The 21980-nt window shown below is 45.6% G+C and overlaps 1 protein-coding gene across 2 annotated transcripts in view; it reads right to left on the bottom strand.

Annotated features, from left to right (window-relative positions):
- Positions 1-19072, bottom strand: part of GOLM2 (golgi membrane protein 2) — a 117405-nt gene extending 98333 nt beyond the window's left edge. The window contains exon 1 of one of the 2 annotated variants that reach the window (XM_002717928.5): positions 18363-19072. In XM_002717928.5, the coding sequence (XP_002717974.2) occupies positions 18363-18689 (327 nt within the window). In that variant the 5' untranslated portion in view covers positions 18690-19072. The remainder of the gene's footprint in view (positions 1-18362) is intronic. The other variant, XM_002717930.5, reaches the window with a different exon arrangement.
- Positions 19073-21980: the final 2908 nt, after the last annotated feature.

The raw sequence follows: 21980 nt of genomic DNA, 5'->3' as shown, positions 1-21980 counted from the left end.
TCCATCCACTGGTTCACTCCTCAGATGGCCGCATGGCTGAGGCTGGGTCAAGCTTCACTTGGGCCTTCCATGTGGGTGCAGAGACCCAATTCTGCTGCTTTCCTAGGCCATAGCAGAGAGCTGGATCAGAAGAGGAGCATCCGGCTCTCAAACTAGCACCCATATGGGATGCCAGCATTGCAAAGCAGAGGCTTAACCTGCTATGCCACAACACTGGCCCCCACAATGTCTATTTTTAACCTAATTGTTCTCACCCATCCACCTCACTCTCTTCCACAACACTCTTAGGGGACAATGTATCCTATCTCTTAAAAAAAAAAAAAAAAAAAAAAAGCAGAAGACATCAAAGAGAAACAACTCCATAAAATCTATAAAACTACCTGTATCTGCACTTATTAGTTCTTCCTTTCTTCCTATGAAAATGACTTCCCATTTCTCCCTGTCTCCTCTATATTCCTGAAAGAACTGTAATCAATGCAGTCTTTAATGTCTTGCTTTTTATTCACTCAAGCCTTTCATTCTGGCTTTGATCTCTACTGGCTTTCACTCTACTGAAATTGCTCTTGCCAAAGTCATCACTATCCTTCATTAGTAGTACTTGTTTTGCTTGACTCCTCAGTGGAAATTAACACTAAAGACTCTTCCTCAGTACTCTTTTCCCTCAGCCTATGTGATAGCACAGAATTCTGCTCCCCTCATCCACCCCCATACCCCTTAGTCATTTAAGCCTGCTCCTCCACTACTATACCTTTACCTGCTCCCAGGTCTGTCTTATATCCCATCTTCCTCTGCAACCTATGTCATTGTTAAGACTAACTACTTCAAGAGATTAAAAGTTGTTCTTAGTCCTTTCTTCTTTCTCCCAGAAGTATACTCTTTTTTTTTTTTTTAAGATGTTATTTATTTATTTGAGAGGCAGAGTTACAGACAGTGAGAGGAGAGACAGAGGCCAGCGTCGCGGCTCACTAGGCTAATCCTCCACCTGCAGCACCAGCACACCAGGTTCTAGTCCTGGTCAGGGTGCCGGATTCTGTCCCAGTCGCTCCTCTTCCTGTCCAGCTCTCTGCGGTGGCCCGGGAATGCAGTGGAGGATGGCCCAAGTGCTTGGGCCCTGCACCCGCATGAGAGATCAGGAGAAGCACTTGGCTCCTGCCTTCGGATCAGTGCGGTGCGCCGGCCGCAGTAGTCATTTGCGGGGTGAACCAATGGAAAAAAAAAAAAAAAAAAGATCCACTGCTTCATTCCCCAAATGGCCACAATAGCCGGAGCTGAGCCAATCCGACCTGAAGCCAGGAGTCAGGAGCTTCCTCCATTCTCTCATTTAAGTGCAGGGGCCCAAGTGGTTGGGCCATGTTCCACTGCTTTCCCAGGCCCCAGCAGAGAGGTGGATCGGAAGAGGAGCAGCTGGGACTCAAACCAGCGCCCATATGGGATGCCAGTGCCACAGGTGGAGGATTAACTTACTGAGCCACAGCACTGGCACCTAGAAGTATACTCTTATTTCCAACTTGCTACATGATACTCATACATTCTTCAAATTCAACTGTTCTCAAACTGACTTCTCAGAGCCTCCCATCTCAGGTCATATCACCACCATCAACGGGGCTGCACAAACCAGCATTAAGCAATTGACCCCCGACTTCATGCCACATATCAAATGTATTACAAAAATCCTATTAATTCTAGTCCCTCCCCATTTCTGTGCCTTGATAACCCAGTATTTCTCTATGAGGGTGATTTGGAGAATCTCTGGGATTTGGAATAGGGCAGTACTTCATTGTTGAGGTTTTATTTGCAGAAATGATTATGTACACAAAAAATGGTAAAGAATGTATACAAAAGCTACTACTAATGAACACTAGCAGCTTTTCTTATGGAGTCCTTAGAATTCCATTTGAACTAATTGAATTCCTTTAAAACTTGTTCCATTAGAACTCATTAGTTCTAGTGTAGAAGATTAATCAATATGCAAAAAGTAGTAACATTTCATTCTTTTAAATTTAGTTATTTGAAAAGCAGAGACACAGAGAGTGAGATTTTCCATCCACTGGTTCACTCACCAAAATGGCCACAATAGACAGGGGTGGGCCAGGCCAAAGTCAGGAGCCAGGAGCTTCATCTGAGTTTCCCATGTAGCTACAGGGGCCCAAGTATTTGGGCCATCTTCTGCTGCTTTCCCAGGTGCATTAGCAGGGAGCTAGATCAGAAGTACAGCAGCTGGAACTCCAACCAGTGCCCACATGGGATGCTGGCATCTTAAGTGGCGGCTTAACCTGCTACTCCACAATATTGGCCCCTAAAATTAATATTTCTATAAGTCTACAATCTAAGTATAAAATGGAATAAAAGATACAATTCCATTTATGATAGCATCAAACATATGAAGCACTTAGGAAAAAATGTAATAAATATGTGCAAATCTTGGAACACTGAAAATTACAAAACATTATTCAAGAAATTAAAGACCTAAAAAATGGAGATTTACATGTTCATGGGTTGGAAGATTCAACATTAGGACTGAATTAAATTCAATAATAAAATAACCCAGGGCCAGCCCTGTGGCGCAGTGGGTTAAGCAGCCATTTGCAACGCTAGCATCACACATGAGTGCCAGTTCGAGTCCCAGCTTCTCCCTTCCAATCCAGCTCCCTGTTATTGTGCCTAGGAAGGCAGCAGAAGGTGGCCCAAGTGCTTGCGCCTCTGCTATCCATGTGGGAGACCTGGATGGAGTTCCTGGCTCCTAGCTTCAGCCTGGCCCAGCCTCAACTGTTGCAGGCATTTGGAGAGTGAACCAGTGAATGGAAAATCTCTTGAACTTTTTTTCTCTCTCTCCCTCTCTCTATGTGTCACTCTGCCTTTCAAATAAATAAATCTTTGAAAAAATTATTTAAAAACTACAAAACCAAAGGCACATCAGCAGATAAATAGAAAGACAAAATATCATAATTCATAACAGAATACTCATCAATAAAAAATAAGATATATGTAATAATATGTATGACTCCCAAAAACATGCTTAGTGAAAGAAGCCTAACACAAGAGTACATATAATATGATTCTATTTATATAATATTAAGAAAAAGCAAATTCATGTATAATGTTAGAAAGTAGAACACCTGTTTCCTGAGGCCAGAGATAAAGGGAGAGAAAATAAAAAAATTTTGAGGGAGTGGTAAAATGTGCTTTACAGAAGCATATAAAGCTAAATAAAGGCATCAAACTGTACTCTTTACATAGATGCAATCTATTGCATGCAAATTATACATCAATGACCTTATTAAAAAGTAAAAATTAGGGCCACGCATTTGGCCTAGCAGTTAAGACAGTTGCTTGGGTCATCCACATCCATATAGGAGGAACTGAGTTCAAGTGTTGGATCCACTCATAATTCCAGCTTTCTTCTAAGGTGAACTCTGGGAGCCAGCAGTGATGACACAAACATTTGAAAGACCCAGACTGTGTTCCAGGCTCCTGGCTTTGGCCTGGCCCAATCAGCTTTCACAGGCATTTGGGAAGTGAACCAGTGGATGGGACACCTTCATTTCTCTCCCCCTCTCTCCCTCCCTACCTCTCTCTATCCCTCTCGCTTTCAAATAAATCAAAAATAGGAGGGCCACCGCCTGCAGTGCTGGCATCCCAGATGGGTACCAGTTCAAGTCCCAGCTGCCCCACTTCCAATCCAGCTCTCTGCTGTGGCCTGGGAAAGCAGTAGAAGATGGCCCAAGTACTTAGGCCCCTGCACCCACGTGGGAGACCCAGAAGAAGCTCCTGGCTCCTGGCTTCAGATTGGCACAGCTCTGACCGTTGTGGCCAATTGGGGAGTGATACAGCGGATAGAGGACCTCTCTCTCTCTCTACCTCTCCTTCTCTCTGTGTGTAACTCTGACTTTCAAATAAAGAAGTTAAAAAAAAAAAAAAAAGAAAAGAAAAAATAGGGACTGTCGTTGTGTTGTAGCAGGTAGAGCTGCTGTCTGTGAAACAAGCATCCCACATGGGCATTGTTTTGTGTCTCAGCTGCTCCACTTCCAATCCAGCTCTCTGTTAATGCCTGGGAAAGTAGTTGAAGATGACCTAAGTGTTTGGGCCCCTGCACCTGCATGGGAGACCAGGAAGAATCTGGCTCTTGGCTCCTGGCTCCCAGCTCTGGTCTGGCCCACCCCTGGCCATCGTGGCCATTTGGGGAGTAAATTAGCATATGGAAGATCTCTCTCTCTCTGTGTCTCTCCCTCTCTCTCTATAACTCTGCCTTTCAAATAAATAAATCTTTTTTAAATGCTTTATGCAAATAAATAAAATTAATTAACTAGTTAAAGAAAAGAGGCAAGAGGCTACAAGCCAAAGAGCAGAAACAAAGACATGGCAATAAATATGATACAGAAAGGTAAGAATCTCCAGAGACAAAAGGAAACAAAATAAAAGGTATACAACACAGTTTGGTTCAGGAGACAGTGGAAGAAAAGGTAGTTGAAGTCACTCAATAGAAGACATTAAAAATTAGAAAAATTCTCACTTTTTTTTAAGATTTATTTATTTGAAAGTCAGAGTTACAGAGAAAGAGGAAAAGACAGAGAGGGCCAGCGCTCTGGCACAGTAGGTTAAGCATCCACCTGCGGTGCTAGCATCCCATATGAGTGCCAGTTGAAGTCCCAGCTGCTCCACTTCTGATCCAGCTCCCTGCTGATGGCCTGAGAAAGCAATGGAAGATCACCCAAGTACTTGGGACCCTGTACCAGTGTATGAGATCCTGAAGAAGCTCCTAGCTCCTGGCTTCAGATTGGCTCAGCTCCAGCCATTGTGGCTATTTAGGGAGTGAACCAGCGGACGGAAGACCTTTCTTTGTCTCTCCCTCTGTCTGTAACTTTACCTCTCAAGTAAATTAATAAATCTTTAAAAAAAGAGAGAGAGAGAGAGAGACATTCCATCCACTGGTTTACTCCCCAGAGGGCCATAATATCCAGGGCTGGGCCAGGCCAAAGCCAGGAGCTAGTAGCTTCCTCCAGGTCTCCAACATTGGTGGCAGGGGACCAAACACTTGAGCCATCTTCCAATGCTTTTTTTTATTAGTAGGGAGCTGGACCAGAAGAGGAACAGCTGGAACATGAATGGCACCCATATGGGATCCCAGCGGTGCAGGTGGTAGCTTGACCTGCTATGCCACAATGTCAGCCCCAAGAATTCTGACAATGCAGTGAGTGATACAGCCACTCTGAAAGTAATGTTTGAGGAGGATCAGGTTTGCTGAAGGGAAAACTGAGTGAAAGAAATAAAAACAAAGACAATAGGACACAACTGAAAGCTACTAAAATCTCTATTCTGCCTCAAGTGTGTGTTTTTATTTTAACTTAAGTTAATAGTTACTCCTCTGCATGTTTTGTTTCCCCAGAAATCTTATTTAAGGAACACAAACTTCATGCTTTCATCAATACAACTTTAGGAACACAGTAACAGTAATTCTTCTCACCGTACCTACCCTCCCACCCACATTCCCACCCCTTTTCCTCCTCCCACACCTATTCCCATTCTTATATTTTTTTACTAAGATCTATTTTCTTTTTTGAAAAAAGATTTATTATTTGAAATACAGAATTACAGAGAGGCAGAGGCAGAGAGAGAGAGAGAGAGAGAGAGAGAGAAAGGTCTTCCATCCACTGATTCACTCCCCAAATGGCCACAATAGCCGGAGGTGGGCTGATCCGAAGCCAGGAGCCAGGAGCTTCCTCCAGATCTCCTGCATGGGTGTAGGGGTCCAAGGACTTGAACCATCTTCCACTGCCTTCCCAGACAATAGCAGAGAGATGGATTGGAAGTGGAGCAGCAGGGACTTGAACCAGTGCCCATATGGGATACCGGCACTGCAGCTGGTCACTTTACCTGCTATGGCACAGGGCCAGCCCCCAGATCTATCTTTAATTAACTTTATAACACATATGATTAACTCTATACTAAATAAGTTCAACAAATAGTATGAAAAATACTATTCTTCAACAGTTAAGACCTCTGCATGTTTATTACTCAATACAAGATGCTGACAGCATCAAAGATAACACCACGGTTGTGTGAGTATCAATTATGTGACCAAGAAAGTAGGATAAGGACATAGTTTGAAGAGAAAACAGTTTTGCATGATTTTTCAATAATTCTAGGCAGCTATTAAATTATAGCTACAATTGGCTAGATTATAGCTGATGAGACAGGATTATGTGCAGTATGTCAGAAGAATCATAGGGGCTGGCATTATGGAAGGTTAAGCTGACACTTGTGACACTGGCATATCATATCAGCATGTGGGTTCGAGTCCTGGCTGCTCTACTTCTGATCCTGCTCTTTGCCAATGTGCCTGGGAAAGCAGCAGAGGATCGCTCAATACTTAGCCCCTGTCACCACATGGAGTTCCAGGCTCCCGGTTCAGTCTGGCTCAGCCCTGGCTGCTGCAGCCATTGGAGAGTGAACCAGTCTTTTTCTTTTTTTTTTTTAAGATAGATTTATTTATTTGAAAGTCAGAGTTACACACAGAGAGAAGGAGAGGCAGAGAGAGAGAGAGAGAGAGAGGTCTTCTATTCGCTGGTTCACTCCCCAATTGGCAGCAGTAGCCAGAGCTGCATGGATCCGAAGCCAGGAGCCAGGAGCTTCTTCCAGGTCTCCCACGTGGGTGCAGTGGCCCAAGGACTTGGGCCATCTTCCACTGCTTTCCCAGGCCATAGCAGAGAGCTGGATTGGAAGAGGAACAGCCAGGACTAGAATCAGTGCCTATATGGGATGCCGGCACTGCAGGCGGTGGCCCTACCTGCTACGCCACAGCACTGGCCCCAGAACTAGTCTTAAAAAGGGTGAACCATTCTTAAAAAAAGGAGAAGGAGGAGCTAAATTATAGAAGGCTAAAGTGAAATGGCAGGTTCCAGGAGATCAGTTATGGGAGGAGTCAACTAAGCAATCTGATAATGGACCAGGAAATGAAGAAGAAGAAAAAAAAAGTCAAACATCCAAGAGCAAAAAGGGTGAGGTAGGCTGGAGATGGGACCAGATCTTGGGTGAGAACAAAAATTCCAGAGCTCCACCCTGGAAAGAAGGCAGGGGAGTAATAAGGAAGTAACTCCAAATAGCAATAACATAGCACTTAGCAAATATTTTTTTAGCTCCACAGTGAATACTATTTTAAGAATCTAAAAAAATTTACTTATTTAGGGGCCGGTGCTGTGGCATAGTAGGCTGTCTCCACCTGCAGCACTGGCATACCATATGGGTGCTGGTTCAAGTCCCAGCTGTTCTACTTCCAATCCAGATCTCTGCTGATGGCCTTGGAAAGCAGTGGAAGAAGGCCCAAGTGCTTTGGCCCCTGCACCTGCACAGGAGACCTGGAAGAAGCTCCTGGCTCCTGGTTTCAGGTAGGCTCAACTCTGGCCATTGGGGCCATTTGGAGAACGAACCAGTAGATGGAAGACCTTTCTCTCTGTCTCTCCCTCTTTATGTGTATAATCTACCTCTCAAATAAAAAAATAGATAAATTTTTTTAAAATTTACTCATTTAAACTACACAAAAACAAAATTACTTTAACTGTTCTCATTTTACAGATGAGGAAACTGAAGTCCACAGAATTTAAATACTTTGCCCAAGGTTATACATCTTTTAACTAGGAATGTCAGGACTTGAAGCCACAGTAAACATCTGCTATGTGCCAGGAATTTTTTCCTTTTTAAGATTTATTTATTTGCAAGACAGAGTTACAGAGAGACAGGTAGAGACAGATCTTCCATCTACTGGTTCACTCCTCAAACGGGTATAATGGCCAAGACTGGGCCAGACTGAAGACAGGAGCCAGGAACTCCATCCAGGTCTCCCACATGGGAAGCAGGGACCCAGGTACTTGTGTTATCTTCTGATGCTTTCCCAGGCACATTAGCACGGAAATGAATTGGAAGTGGAGTAGCTGGGACTTGAATCAGTGCTCATACAGAATGCCGGCATTGCAGGCAGTGGCTTAATCTGCTATGCCACAACACTGGCCCCTCTGTGCCAGGTTTTTTTATAGATAAACATTTGGTATGTGTATGAGTATCGTATAAACACAGACACATTTCTGGGGAGGGGGCGGGGAATGTAATACGCTTCTCATCGTCCTTTCTAGCACATCTTTTCTCTGTCAATTCCCTGTTCAATTGCCCACTAGGGGGGGTGGGCATTTGGTACAGCACTTGGATCACCTGTATCCTACATGGGAGTGGTTGAGTTGGAGCCCTAATTCGGCTTCTGATTCCAGCTTCCTGTTAATGTGCATCCTGGGAGGCAGCAGGTAATGAGTCAAGTACTTGGGTCCCTGTCAATCTCCTTTACATTGGCAGGGATCAGCTTAAGCCAGCTTAAGTTCTGGGCTCCTAGTTTAGGCTTGACCCGACCTTGACTGTTGCAGGTATTTGGGGAGTGAACTAGAAGATGGAAGCGCTCTGTCTCTGCCTTTCAAAAAAAATAAATGTAAATAATCATTTTTTTTTTATTTAAGAATGAGCTGTTTGAAACCAGACATCATCATCCTCAGAACTGTTGTGTTACTACAAACATACACATGTGTACAAAGCCAGTTTTGAAGTTTGAACTTAACAATTTTTTTTTAAGATTTATTTATTTGAAAGGCAGAGATACAGAGAAAGGTATTGGCCGGCGCTGTGGTGTAGCAGGTAAAGCTGCCACCTAGCAGTGCAGGCATCCCATATGGGCATCAGTTTGAGTCCTGGCTGCTCCATTTCCAATCCAGCTCTCTGATATGGCCTCAGAAAGCAACAGAAGATGGCCCAAGTCTTTGGGCCCCTGCATCCACATAGAAGATCCAGAAGAAGCTCCTGGCTTTGGATAGATGCAGCTCCAGCCAATGCGGCCAATTGGGAGTGAACCAGCAGATGGAAGACTCTCTCTCTCTCTCTCTCTCTCTCTCTGCTCTCTCTGTGTAACTCTTACTTTCAAATAAATAAATAAATCTCTTTAAAAAAATAAAAAGAGACAGAGAGAGGTCTTCCAATTGCTAGCTCACCCATCAAATGGCCACAATGACTGGGGCTGGGCCAGGCCAAAGCGAGGAGCCAGGAGCTTCTTCAAGGTATCCCAAATGGATGCAGGGGCCCAAGTACTTGAACCATCCTCTGCTGCCTTCCCAGGCGCATTAGCAAGGAGCTGGATCTGAAGTGGAGCAGCCAGGACTCAAGCTGGTACCCATATGGGATGCCAGTGCTGCAGGCTGGGGATTTAACCCACTGCACCACAGCGCCAGCCCCTGAACTGAACAATAAGTGACATATTTTTCCTTTAGGAACCACAATCCACCCCAGGCAGTGTATTATTTATTTTTATTGATTTGAAAAGCAGAGACACAGAGAGTTTTTTCAACCATTGGTTCTCTCTTCTGGCACTCAAACACAGGATGTGGGCATCCCAAGTAGTGTCTTAACCTCTGCACCAAATACAGACCCCGCAGCTTGTGTTTTTAATCAAGAGCTTCACTTGGCCCACAGGGACCACATAGCTTTACTAAAAGCTTCAAGTAGCAAGAATCCAAGTTAGAATCAGAGAAATACCTGATAACCAGCAAACTGAAGGAAAACCTTTCTGGAAGAAAGAGGAAACAAAAGGTCATGTGTGTGTGGGTGTATGTATGTGTGCATGTGCATAACAGCATGCAGGTGTAACAGATCTCCCTCGCTAAGGGCTGAACTGTGTGCCCTTCAAATTCTTATTTTGACGTCCCAACCCCTAGGACCTCAGAATGTAACCCTAATTGGAGATGAGATCTTTAAAGAGGAGGTTAAGTGAAAATTGGCCCTAATCCCACAGCTGGTGTTTTTATAAAAAGAGAAAGTGAGACCAGAGATGCACACGCACAGAAGGACCACCATGTGAGGATAAAACAGTAATAAGGCAGCAATCTGCAAGTCAAGGAAAGAGGTCACACAGAAAACCAATCCCACTGGCACTTTAATCTTGGAATTCCAACCCCCAAACTGCCATAAAATAAACTTAGGTGGTCTAAGTCACTCAGTCTATAGAATTTTGTTACAGCAGCCCTAGCAAACTAACATACTCTTTCAGGATAAAACCTGTTAGAGAGGCAAAAAGGAAGGTAAATGTGGGAGAAACCCAGAAAAGTAGATTGTTTCTCACTTTCCTGGACGCTGACGGGGGCAATTTCCAGTTCCCTTAAAGAATTTCTGTGTCGGCCGGCGCCGCGGCTCACTAGGCTAATCCTCCGCCTAGCGGCGCCGGCACACCGGGTTCTAGTCCCGGTCGGGGCGCCGGATTCTGTCCCGGTTGCCCCTCTTCCAAGCCAGCCCTCTGCTGTGGCCAGGGAGTGCAGTGGAGGATGGCCCAGGTGCTTGGGCCCTGCACCCCATGGGAGACCAGGAAAAGCACCTGGCTCCTGGCTCCTGCCATCGGATCAGCGCGGTGCGCCGGTCGCAGCGCGCCAGCCGCGGCGGCCATTGGAGGGTGAACCAACGGCAAAAGGAAGACCTTTCTCTCTGTCTCTCTCTCTCACTGTCCACTCTGCCTGTCAAAAAAAAAAAAAAAAAAAAAAAAAAAGAATTTCTGTGTCTCGGTTAGGCACTGTGGTGCAGCAAGTTAAACTGACACTTGCAATGCTAGCATCCCATTTTGGAATGCCAGTTTAGTCCTGGCTCCTTCGCTGCTAGTCTGGCACCCACTAGTGCACTTGGGAGGCAGCAGAAGGAGGCTCAGATACTTGAATCCCTGCCACTCACAATGGAGACCTGGATGGAGTTCCTGACTTTGGCCTGGGCCAGCCCCAGCTGTTGCAGCCATTTAGGGAGAGACCAGTAGATGAAGGATCTCAATCTCAATCTCAATCTCAATCTCTCTCTCTCTCTCTCTCTCTCTCTCTCTGTCACTTACTTTCAATTAGATTTTCAATTAAAGAAAAAAAAATTTCTGTGTTTAATAGCCCAAGTAACAAACTGAAAATGGCAAGATGGCCTAACAAATTGGAAGAAGTTAAATATCACCATTGTGATTCCTGGGGAGCAGGAATTCCTAGATTTTCATTGATAGCCTAATAATAGCAATGAACAAGAAAGCACCCAGATCTTGGTTTCTAATACCATTCTTCAATAAAAGGAATCTAGGACTGGAACAGGAAATACGCAAGCGAGGCTGGAGCATTCCAAAGTGGTAAAAAGTTAGGAAATCTGGGCCGGCGCCGTGGCTCAATAGGCTAATCCTCCGCCTTGCGGCGCCGGCACACCGGGTTCTAGTCCCGGTCGGGGCGCCGGATTCTGTCCCGGTTGCCCCTCTTCCAGGCCAGCTCTCTGCTATGGCCAGGGAGTGCAGTGGAGGATGGCCCAGGTGCTTGGGCCCTGCACCCCATGGGAGTCCAGGAAAAGCACCTGGATCCTGGCTCCTGCCATCGGATCAGCGCGGTGCGCCGGCTGCAGCGGCGGCCATTGGAGGGTGAACCAACGGCAAAAGGAAGACCTTTCTCTCTCTGTCTCTCTCTCTCACTGTCCACTCTGCCTGTCAAAAAAAAAAAAAAAAAAAGTTAGGAAATCTGGTGTGGGGCACTCAAAAATCTATTTTTTGGCACTCTATAAGTAAGGAAAAGATACAGGAACCAGCGGAATGAGCTCTCCAATGGCTAAAGCTGTAAGAATTTGAGCAACAAAATAAGTAAAATAGCACTGGATTATAATTCAAAATACAAATATCAGGATCAGCATTGTAGGCGTGGCAAGTTAAGCAGGCATCACATATTGGAGCACTAGTTTGAATCTCACCTGCTCCACTTCCAATCCAACTACCTGCTAATGCATCTGGGGAAGCAATGGAAGAGGCCCTAGTTCTTGGGTCCCCACCACCCACATGGGAGACCTGGATGGAGTTCTAGGCTCCTGGCTTCATCCTGGCCCAAACCCAACTATTGCAGTCATTTGGGGAATAAACCAGCAGAAGGTAATTATCTTTCTCTTTCTCTCTGCTTTTCAAATAAATAAAATAAATTTTTAATAAAAATAAATATCCATGATTCCATACTGATATAAATATATGACTGAATATATTAATAAGTAACTGAGAAGAGAAAAATGTCCTTGGTAGAAAACTTCCAAATAGTTTATGTAGATACTCTGCCCATAAGTACGGCTGTTCCTGGCTTTCTTGCAAAGTGTGCAGTATGAAAAAAAAAAGGTAACTGTTGGGAGCAACTTGGACTAGACTAAGTTACTGGAATTAAGACTTATTCTATGCATCTGCTCTCCCACAATATGCCGCTGGGAGAGGAGTAAACAACTTCTACGCAGCTGCCGCTCACCAATTTGAGTGATGACCTAGCAGGAGCTGATCCTGCTCCTGATTGGAGGAGAGCAGCGTACTCGGCGTGTGGGTAGCAGAGTTGGGATTGGTGGAAGAGGACTATAAAGGAGGAGAGAGACAACATGCACCAGGAACATCGAAGGGGAACATCCGGATAACATCTGAGCAGCCCCGGAGAGAGCCGGCTGGCGGTGTGCCGCTCCCCAGCAGAAGTGGGGAAAGTGGCAGGGGGAACCGCCCTTCCACGGAGGTGGAAGGATCGGCAGCAGACCCGGGAAGGGCCGAGCAGATAAAAGAACAGCGCAGGGTCTAGTGTCGTTCCTCCGCGAAGAGGGGGAGCGACAGGTAACTTTACAGTAGAGAAACATGACAAGCACTACCTCAAGCCAGGTGATGAAGGTTAACATCAACAGTAATAAACCCACTTTAAGAGTCGTTCCTTGATATGATTCTGGTACTTTACCTCTGAGGCCTTTCTCTCAAAAACTATAATCCCAGTCTAATTCTAAGAAAAGAATCAAATATATCTCAGTTGAGGGATAGTCTACAAAATAACTGACAGGGGTAAGTGTTTGGCTTAGTGGTTAAGACACTCACTTCTACACTGGAGTACCTGGGATGGACTCCAGCTTCCTATTAGTGCCAACCCTAGGAGACAGCAATGACAATTTTTTTTTTTTTTTTTTTGACAGGCAGAGTGGACAGTGAGAGAGAGAGACAGAGAGAAAGGTCTTCCTTTGCCGTTGGTTCACCCTCCAATGGCCGCCGCGGCTGGCGCGCTGCGGCCAGCGCACCGCGCTGATCCGAAGGCAGGAGCCAGGAGCCAGGTGCTTTTCCTGGTCTCCCATGGGGTGCAGGGCCCAAGCACCTGGGCCATCCTCCACTGCACTCCCTGGCCACAGCAGAGGGCTGGCCTGGAAGAGGGGCAACCGGGACAGAATCCGGCACCCCGACCGGGACTAGAACCCGGTGTGCCGGCGCCGCAAGGCGGAGGATTAGCCTAGTGAGCCGCGGCGCCGGCCAGCAATGACAATTTTTGACACCCTTTTGGGAGACCTAGATTGAGTTCCTGGCTCCCAATTTCAGCCTTGGCTATCACAGGCATTGGGGGAGTGTACCAGCAGATGGAAGGTCTGTCTCTCTCTTTCTCTCCCTCTGTCTCTCCTGCTCTGTAACTCTGCCTTTCAAGTAAATTAAAATTATATATATTTTAAAAACTTTTTAAAAATATCTACTCAATAATCTTCAAAACTGTCAAAGTCATCAGAAACAGTCTGAAAACTGTCACAATGCAAAAGGGCCTGAGGAGACATGATGACTAAACATAATTTGGTATCCTGGATGGGATCCTAGAGTAGGAAAAGGACCTTAGGAAAACCTGAAGAGACTGAATGAAGTACAGACTTTAGTTAATAATATTATCAATACCAGTGTATTAATTGTGACAAATGTGCCACCCTAACATGAGATGTTAATAAAACAAGAAACTATGTGTCAGAATAATTATCTAGATTTAAAACTGATCCAAATAAAAGTTTATTTTAAAAAAAGAGACTAAGACTATCCTTTATTGTAAGCAGCCTCTCATTAACTCCAAGAAGAGACATTCACAAGAACTCCCACAAAGATGTATAGATAGCTCAAAATATGGATTTGGCATACAAGTAACAGATAACACATTTATGAGCCAGTCACACAGACTATTAGCCAAACATTTAAAAGTAATTAAGGGAAAGGCATATGGTAACACAGTTAACAACCCATTTGGGTTGTTCACATCTCATACTGAAGTGACTGGATTCAAGTTCCTGCTCTACTTCCAATTCAGTTTCCTGATAATACACACCCAGGAGGCAAACAGAAGATGGCTCAATTAGGTGGGTCCCTGCCACCCAGTGAGAGACCTGGACTGAGTTCCCAGCTCTTGGCTTCAGCCTTGCCTAGCCCCAACTGTTGTGGACATTGAGGGAGTGAATCAACAGATAGAAGACCACTGTCTTTCTCTCTCTGCTTTTCAAGTAAATAAATAACTTTTTTTAAAAAGCAGTTAAGGGTGCAAGTGCTGTGGTGTAACAGATAAAACCACAGCCTGTGATGCTGACATCCCATACGGGTACAGGTTAGAATCCCAAATTCTCCATTTCCAATCCAGCTCCCTGCTAACGCATCTGGAAAAGCAACAAGCCCAAGTAAGTGCCTGTGCCTCTATACCCACATGGGACACCTGGAAGAAGCTCCTGTCTCCTGGTTTCAGCTTGGTCCAACCTGGTTGCTGCAGCCATTTGGGAAGTGAACCAGCAGATGGAAGATCTCTCTCTTCCATCTCTTCCTCTCTCTTTGTAACTCTGTCTTTCAAATAAATAAATAAATCTTAAAAAAAAAAAAAAAGCAGTTAAGAGGGACAAGTGTTTGACACAGTCTAAGACATCACTTTGCATGCCTGAATCCCATATCAGAATGCCTAGTTTGGGTCCTGGTCCTCTGCTTCTGATCCAGCTTCTTGATACTGTGCACCCAGGAAGGAAGCAGATGATAGCTCAAGTGGTTAGGGCCCTGTCATCCACATGGCAGACCTGGATAGGATTCCTGGCTGCTAGCTTCAGCCTAGCTGGGCTTGGTTGTTGTAGACATTTGAGGAATAAGCCAGCAGATAGATCTCTGTCTCTGCCTTTGAAATCAAAATGAAAATCAAGACGAATTAGAAAGAAAGAACCTTTAAAAAAGTAGTTAAGAGGGGCTGGTGTGGTGAGAAGGGTTAAGCTACTGCTTTTGTGACAATGGCATCCCTTATCAGAGCACCAGGTTGAGTCCCAGCTACTCTGCTACTAATGGGAAGGCACAGGATGATGGCCCAAGTGCTTGGGCCCCTGCCACCCACAGCAGAGACCCTGATACAGTTCCTGGCTCCTGACTTCAGCCTGGCCCAAGCCTAGCTGTGGCAGTCATTTTGGCAAATGAACCAGCAGATGGAAGATCTCTCTCTCTCTCTCTCTCTCTGTTTCTCCTTCTCTTTATGTCATTCTACCTTTCAAATAAAGAAATCTTAAAAAAAAAAAAAATTTAGGGCAATAGTTCTCAACCAAGGTATTTTTCTTCACTATAATCTTCAGTATCCTAACTGGTAAGCCATGAAAATAGTTCAGTTATAACCAAATAAACTGAAAAAGGGGGCCAGCATTTTAGCACAGTGGGTTAAGCTGCCACCTGCGATGCCAGCAACCTATATAAGCCCAGGTTCTAGTCCCAGATGTTCCACTTCCAATCCAGCTCCCTGATAATGTGCCTGAGAGAGCAACTGGAGATGGCTCAAGTGCTTGAGTCCCTGCAGCTCCTGTGGGAGATTCAGATGGAGTTCTTGGCTCCTGGCTTCAACATGCAGCCCCATCTGTTGTGGCCATTTGGGGACTAAACCAGCAGATGGAAAATTTCTTTCTTTCTCTCCCCCCATTCCGATTTTCAAAGGAGTATTTAAAAAAATTAAAAACTGAGAAAGACTGAGTTAAATCAAACTAAATAAGTTTTTTTAAGAATTATTTATTTATTCAAAAGCCTGAGAAAGAGAGGGAGACACAAAGACCTTCCTTCCATCCCCTGGTTCACTCTCCAAATGGCCACAACAGCCACACCCGGGGCCAGGCCAAAGCTGCCTCCCCAGGCACATTAGCAGGAGGTAACTGGCACTTTGATATAGGATGCCTGTGTGTCACCAGCAGGGGCTTAACCTGCTGTGCCACAACACTTTATATGATAGTAGGCATTATGAACTCAAACTTTACTTAGCATTTCCCTCCAAAAAGGTTTTCCTTATTTCTCCTGACCACCTAGGAACAATTCCAACATTCTATTATTCTGCTGAACACCACCTTGGTGATTACTGCTCTGGGGGAAAGCAGAGGCCCCAAAACAGAGGGCATTATTAGGTGGCTGGTGGAAAAATAAAAATCAGCCAAGAATACAGGGAAGAAGGAAAGAGGCCAATCCGGAGAGTCCAACATAACAGAAGCAAGAAAGGAGATTGTTTCCAAAAAGCTAGAGACAGCCCACAGGACCAAACTATTGAGAGATTAAATTGATTGGTAATCAAAATGTTCTCTGGATTTGACTAGAAAGACTGCCACTTGTGACCTTCAAGGGCATAGCTTCAGAAAAGAGAAGTAAAGAAAGACGGCAGGACAGAATTTCAAAGGATAAGGATGAGGCTGAAGAAGAGGAAGCAGATGGAGTCTTTATAAACCAGCAACAATTTGAGTTCAGCAGCGACAGTAGAAAAAAGGAAGCTAGTTTACTGGGAGAAGGGAGGGTGTCATTTAAGTAGCAAAGACATTTTTTTTAGAACAGGGGACATTGGCCGGCGCCGCAGCTCCATAGGCTAATCCTCCGCCTGTGGTGGCAGCACACGGGGTTCTGGTCCCGGTTGGGACGCCGGATTCTGTCCCGGTTGCTCCTCTTCCAGTCCAGCTCTCTGCTGTGGCCAGGGAGTGCAGTGGAGGATAGCCCAGGTCCTTGGACCCTGCACCTGCATGGGAGACCAGGAGAAGCACCTGGCTCCTGGCTTCGGATCAGCCGCAGTGGCCATTGGGGGTGAACCAACGGAAAAGGAAGACCTTTCTCTTTGTCTCTTTCTCTCTCTCACTGTCCGCTCTGCCTGTCCAAAAAAAAAAAAAAAAAAAAAAAAAACAGGGGACACCTACACCTGGTTGAAGGTAAAAAGTGAAAACTTACTGAAAGAGACTAATAATAGCATCCATTAGATGGAAGAGATGCAATCCAGAATAAGAATTACTAGAAAAGACTTTTATCTCTCCTTTGTGTTTCCAAAGAATTTAAATAGTAATGTTTATCCCAAGCAAGAAGACCTCATTTTAATACTGCAACACTTTATGGATTTCTGCCTACTCTACAAGAGTTTTCCAGTCTTTAGAGTTCAGTGTTTAGTTTGTGCATAAATCTGCTGACTCCTTGCCCCTCTCAGAGTATCTATATTATGGTGAATAGGGAAGGGGCCATAGGGAAGTACTTAACCGGAGGGACTTAACCGTCATGAAATAAGAGGGTAGAGACTAATGACAATAAGGAAGTTGGGTGCTCATAAAGATTTTAATTTATAATAATTCACTATAAATTACTTGGATAAAGTAAAAACTTACAATGTGAAGATTACTGCAAAGGGACCAGAAAGAAAGGTATCTATTAATACTCCCAAACATTTTTACAATTTTACTATAGCAACAGAAGGGGCAAGTCCCAAACAAATACAGTTATCAATATGTTGGAGAAAACAAAGATCATTTAGTAGCAAGTATGAGTACAGTCCAGTTTTAAACTTTTTAAGTTTAAACTTTGTATCGTCTGCCATAAACTTCAACTACTAAGGTACACAAAATGTCTTTTTTCAAAGACAATGAGGACACAGACAGGAGATTCTGCTGTTGCTCAGAATTTATTTTTAGGGTCTACCTTTTGGGTTAATTTCATTAACAATTCAAACTGAATACATAATTATGGCTTCATTATGTCCAAGTCACCACGGTGGCCCATATATGGCTCCAAGGCCCATCTATCCTAACATTTTGATCACAAAAAGCTATTAATATTTGATTTAGTTATTTAATACATTGCACTATCGAAATTTGAAGCCACTGCTTCAAAAATGTGAATTCCCTATGTGGAGGAGGCCCTGTTCTTTAAATAAAGAAATCACTGTCAATCGGTGTGCACAGAATAAGGATGAGACCACCATCTCCACGAAAACCTGGCAGCCTCCAGATTTGTATGTCTGTGAGCCTAAGGCGGCCACATAGGCCAGATGACTACTACTGCCAGCTCAGCAGCTGAGCTTGAGGGGAAAGGCGGCATCACACGCAAGCCACTCTGGAGAACCACAACTTACAGCCAGTTTTGTCTGGCAGGGGCTGGAGAATGTGACACTGCTAGACCGGGGAAAAGTCTGAAACATGGTTGTTGAGGCAAAGGGAGCCTCCAGGGCTACAGATCAGGCAACTGCTGCTGGGCCAATACCCCACGCCGGAGCCGTACCAAACTCTGGGCTCGTCCTTACCTTGTCATCTTCGCATCTCTTCCCCAGGCCCTCCCTGGCCTGCAGCCGGCTGCTCAGGCGACCGTAGTCGGCCTCTTTCTGGTCGATCTGTTTCTTGTGCGTGTCCACCAAGAGCAAGAGGTCCGAATTGCGCTTCTCCAGGCGCCCGCGGGCCACCTCGGTGCGCTGGACCTGGCCCTGCAGCTCGGCCACCTCCTCCTGGAGCAGGACGTGGCGGGAGGAGATGCTCCAGTAGTTGAAGGCAAGGACAACGATCACCACTAGAAGCACCACCAGCACGAAGGAGGGCAGGCGGCCAGCCCGCCGGTTGGCCCCGAAACCCACCATGGGGCCGAGCCGGGCCGTACCCTGGGGGCCTCGCAGCCGACACCTGCAAGCAGAAGCTCAGGCCTCGGCTACTGAATTGCCCGGGGACGCGGCCCCAGGGCCGGGCGAAACAGGAGGCGGGTTTATCCGCTCGCTGGCGAGCTGGAGAAGGGGGCGGGGCCGCAAGCCGCAGGTCCCTCCCCGCCCCCCCTCCTCAAGTCTGGTCAAAGCGCGTTCCGGAGGCTTTGAACCCGACCCTGAGCCCACCGACTAGAACCGGGAGAACCCCGCTGTCTGCACCCCCGGCCCAACACCTCAGGGCTTGGGGGCGGGGAAAGGAGGCGGAAGGGGACGGATTTGACATGGCCCCGCCCACTGACGGGGGCCGGTCTCTTAGGGGGCCATTTCCTCGTTTCCGACGACCCTCTTCTCGCGAGATAGCGGGTTTCCTCTCTCTCGCTCAGTCCTTTCTCGCGAGGGTTATCTTTGTTGAGTAGGGTGCAACGTGAGTTTTGGCGGTCTGAGATATGTACCTGGGCTGGTGTCCGTTTGACTGTAACGTGCTTGATTCCCTGGATCTAAGGTCTAAGGAGTCCTGCCCTGCGTCGTCCCTCACGCGGATTTTGGTTTTTGAGGACGTCAAGAGTTAACGACCTCGAAGTAGGGAAAACAGCCGGACAAGGATGATTGTAAACGTTTCATGTTTGCCTCATTCGAGGGGATTGTTGTTGTTTTTGCTAGGTGTAGAAAGAAAACGACAACAAGACAAGTAGCAATGCCCCCAAACGTTACGGAAAAGAGTGGGACCACATAAGCTTTGGGACTGAAAGGGATGGTGCCAGCCTGGTTTCCAACGTTACCGCATTCGCGAACCTAAAGAATCTGTGTGGCGAGCCCTTATTTTTAAATGCAATGCTGCTTTTGCCTCCACTAGGCTTCCAAACAGAAAGCTCAGAAGCCGCCCTCAATGAATAGTATCCAATGCACTGTTACTGACAATCGAACATGCTCTGGATGAGAAACAAGGGTTCTTACAAATTGTTTTTGCACGCCTAGTCACATCCTCTCAACAACAGTTATGTAGATGAAATCCAACATACAAAGATGTTCAGAGAATTTCTCAAAGTCTCGAATCTTGTTTGAACTCTGTTGTTAAACGCTTGAATCTGTATCATTGCTCTTTGCAGTCTACCCAATTAACCTGCTTTAGGCACAGCGATCATTCGGTGAAACAGAGAAAACCCCGCGTCTTGTTTTCTCTATATATTTCCTTTGTTCGTGTGTAAACACTTAAATGGTTACTAGTCCTAACCTAGGATGGAGTTGCTTTATTTCCCAGGTTCAAGAACTCTTTAAGCATAAAACCCTATGAATGCAAAAACTTTGGTATTCTTATTCAAATTAAGTGGTATGAGGCAGGAAGCCTTGTCATCTCTGAATAATTATTCAATGCTTCATGTCTGTTTCAAAAATGAAGTTACTACAGTAGCTTGGAAGAATTGTTGCACCTTTAAAAAGAAATGGTTTCTCTTTCATATATAGTGTTCAAAAAATAATGCCAAAATTATTTATATGTAGTTCACCTCAAACTCGAACCTTTTGCTCTTTGCTCCCTAACATCTGGGAAATCTCCTATACGCTCAGATGACAAGGAGACTTTGACAAAAGGAAGCAGGGCAACAAAAACAAATTATTAACTGTGAGGAGCCTTCCCACCTCTCCTTTCCTCCACTCAGCTTGGCCTTTCTTTGCTCAGCCAGCAGTTGGAAGTTAGTCTATAAAATGATGTTAACTACTTAAGATGTTACACTTTCCAAGAGTATTTTCTTTTTACATGGGATTCCAATCTAAAAATATAATATTGTATGGGACAGGGACATACATTTTCTTTTTGGGTGCTTTTTTTTTTTTAAGATTTATTTATTTACTTGAAAGTCAGAGTTACACAGAGAGAGGAGAGGCAGAGAGAGAGATCTTCCATCCAATGGTTCACTTCCCAATTGGCCGCAACGGCCAGAGCTGTGCCAATCCAAAGCCAGGAGCTTCTTCCAGGTCTCCCACATGGGTGCAGAGGCCCAAGGACTTGGGCCATCTTCCACTGCTTTCTCGGGCCACAGCAGAGAGCTGCATAGGAAGTGGAGCTGCCGGGTCTCAAACCGGCGCCCATATGGGATGCCGGCGCTTCAGGCCAGGGCATTAACCCACTGTGCCACAGCGCTGATCCCCTTTTTGGGTGCTTTTAAAAGAATTATTTGATACTATTATCCCATTTTACAGATTCAGAAGTGGCTTGTCCATTCATACATCTAGTAAATGTCAGTGCTGAAGCTTGAAAGCCAATCCAATTTCTACTTTTCCCCAGGCAACTTTTTCTTTCTGTTTTGATGGCTATCAAGCTACATCTATTAATAAGTCCAGTCCAGATATCATCAAGACTGTGTATAAGTCCTCTCCTGTAGATAATTCTGGGTTAAACATTTAAAAATTTAGGTAGCAGGGGCTGGTGCTGTGGCACAGTAGGTTAAAGCCCCAGCCTGCAGTGCCAGCATCCAATATGGGCACCAGTTTGGGTCCCAGCTGCTCTACTTCTGATCCAGCTCCCTGCTAATGTGTCTAGGAAGGCAGTAGAGGATGGCCCAAGTCCTTGGGCCCCTGCACCCATATGAGATACCCAGAAGAGGCTCCTGGCTCCTGGCTTTGGATCAGCCCAGCTCTGGCTGTTGTGGCCATTTGGGGAATGAACCAGTGAATGACTGACTCTCTCCCTCTCTCTATAACTCTCTCTCTCTCTCTCTCTTTTTTTTTTTTTTTTTTTTTTTGACAGGCAGAGTGGACAGTGAGAGAGAGAGACAGAGAGAAAGGTCTTCCTTTTGCTGTTGGTTCACCCTCCAATGGCTGCTGTGGCTGGTGCGCTGCGGCCAGCGCACCCTGCTAATCCGAAGGCAGGAGGCAGGTGCTTCTGGTCTCCCATGGGGTGCAGGGCCCAAGCACTTGGGCCATCCTTCACTGCACTCCCTGGCCACAGCAGAGAGCTGGCCTGGAAGAGGGGCAACCGGGACAGAATCCGGCGCCCCGACCGGGACTAGAACCCGATGTGCCGGCGCCTCTAGGTGGAGGATTAGCCTATTGAGCCGCGGCTCCAGCTTATAACTCTCTTTCAAATAAATGAATATTTTAAACAATATTTTAAAAATTAGGTAACAATTTCTTGCCGGCACTGTGGTGCAGCGGGTTAAGCTGCCGTCGACAGCATTGGCATCCCATATGGGTGCTGTTTGAGACCTGGCTTGCGCCACTTCCTCTCCAGCTCTC

Source organism: Oryctolagus cuniculus, chromosome 12 (genome assembly GCF_964237555.1).
Source record: "Oryctolagus cuniculus chromosome 12, mOryCun1.1, whole genome shotgun sequence".
In the NCBI taxonomy this organism is placed as follows: Eukaryota; Metazoa; Chordata; class Mammalia; order Lagomorpha; family Leporidae; genus Oryctolagus; species Oryctolagus cuniculus.
Note: the sequence above shows the minus strand (reverse complement) of the source record. Positions and strands in the feature narration are given on the sequence as shown.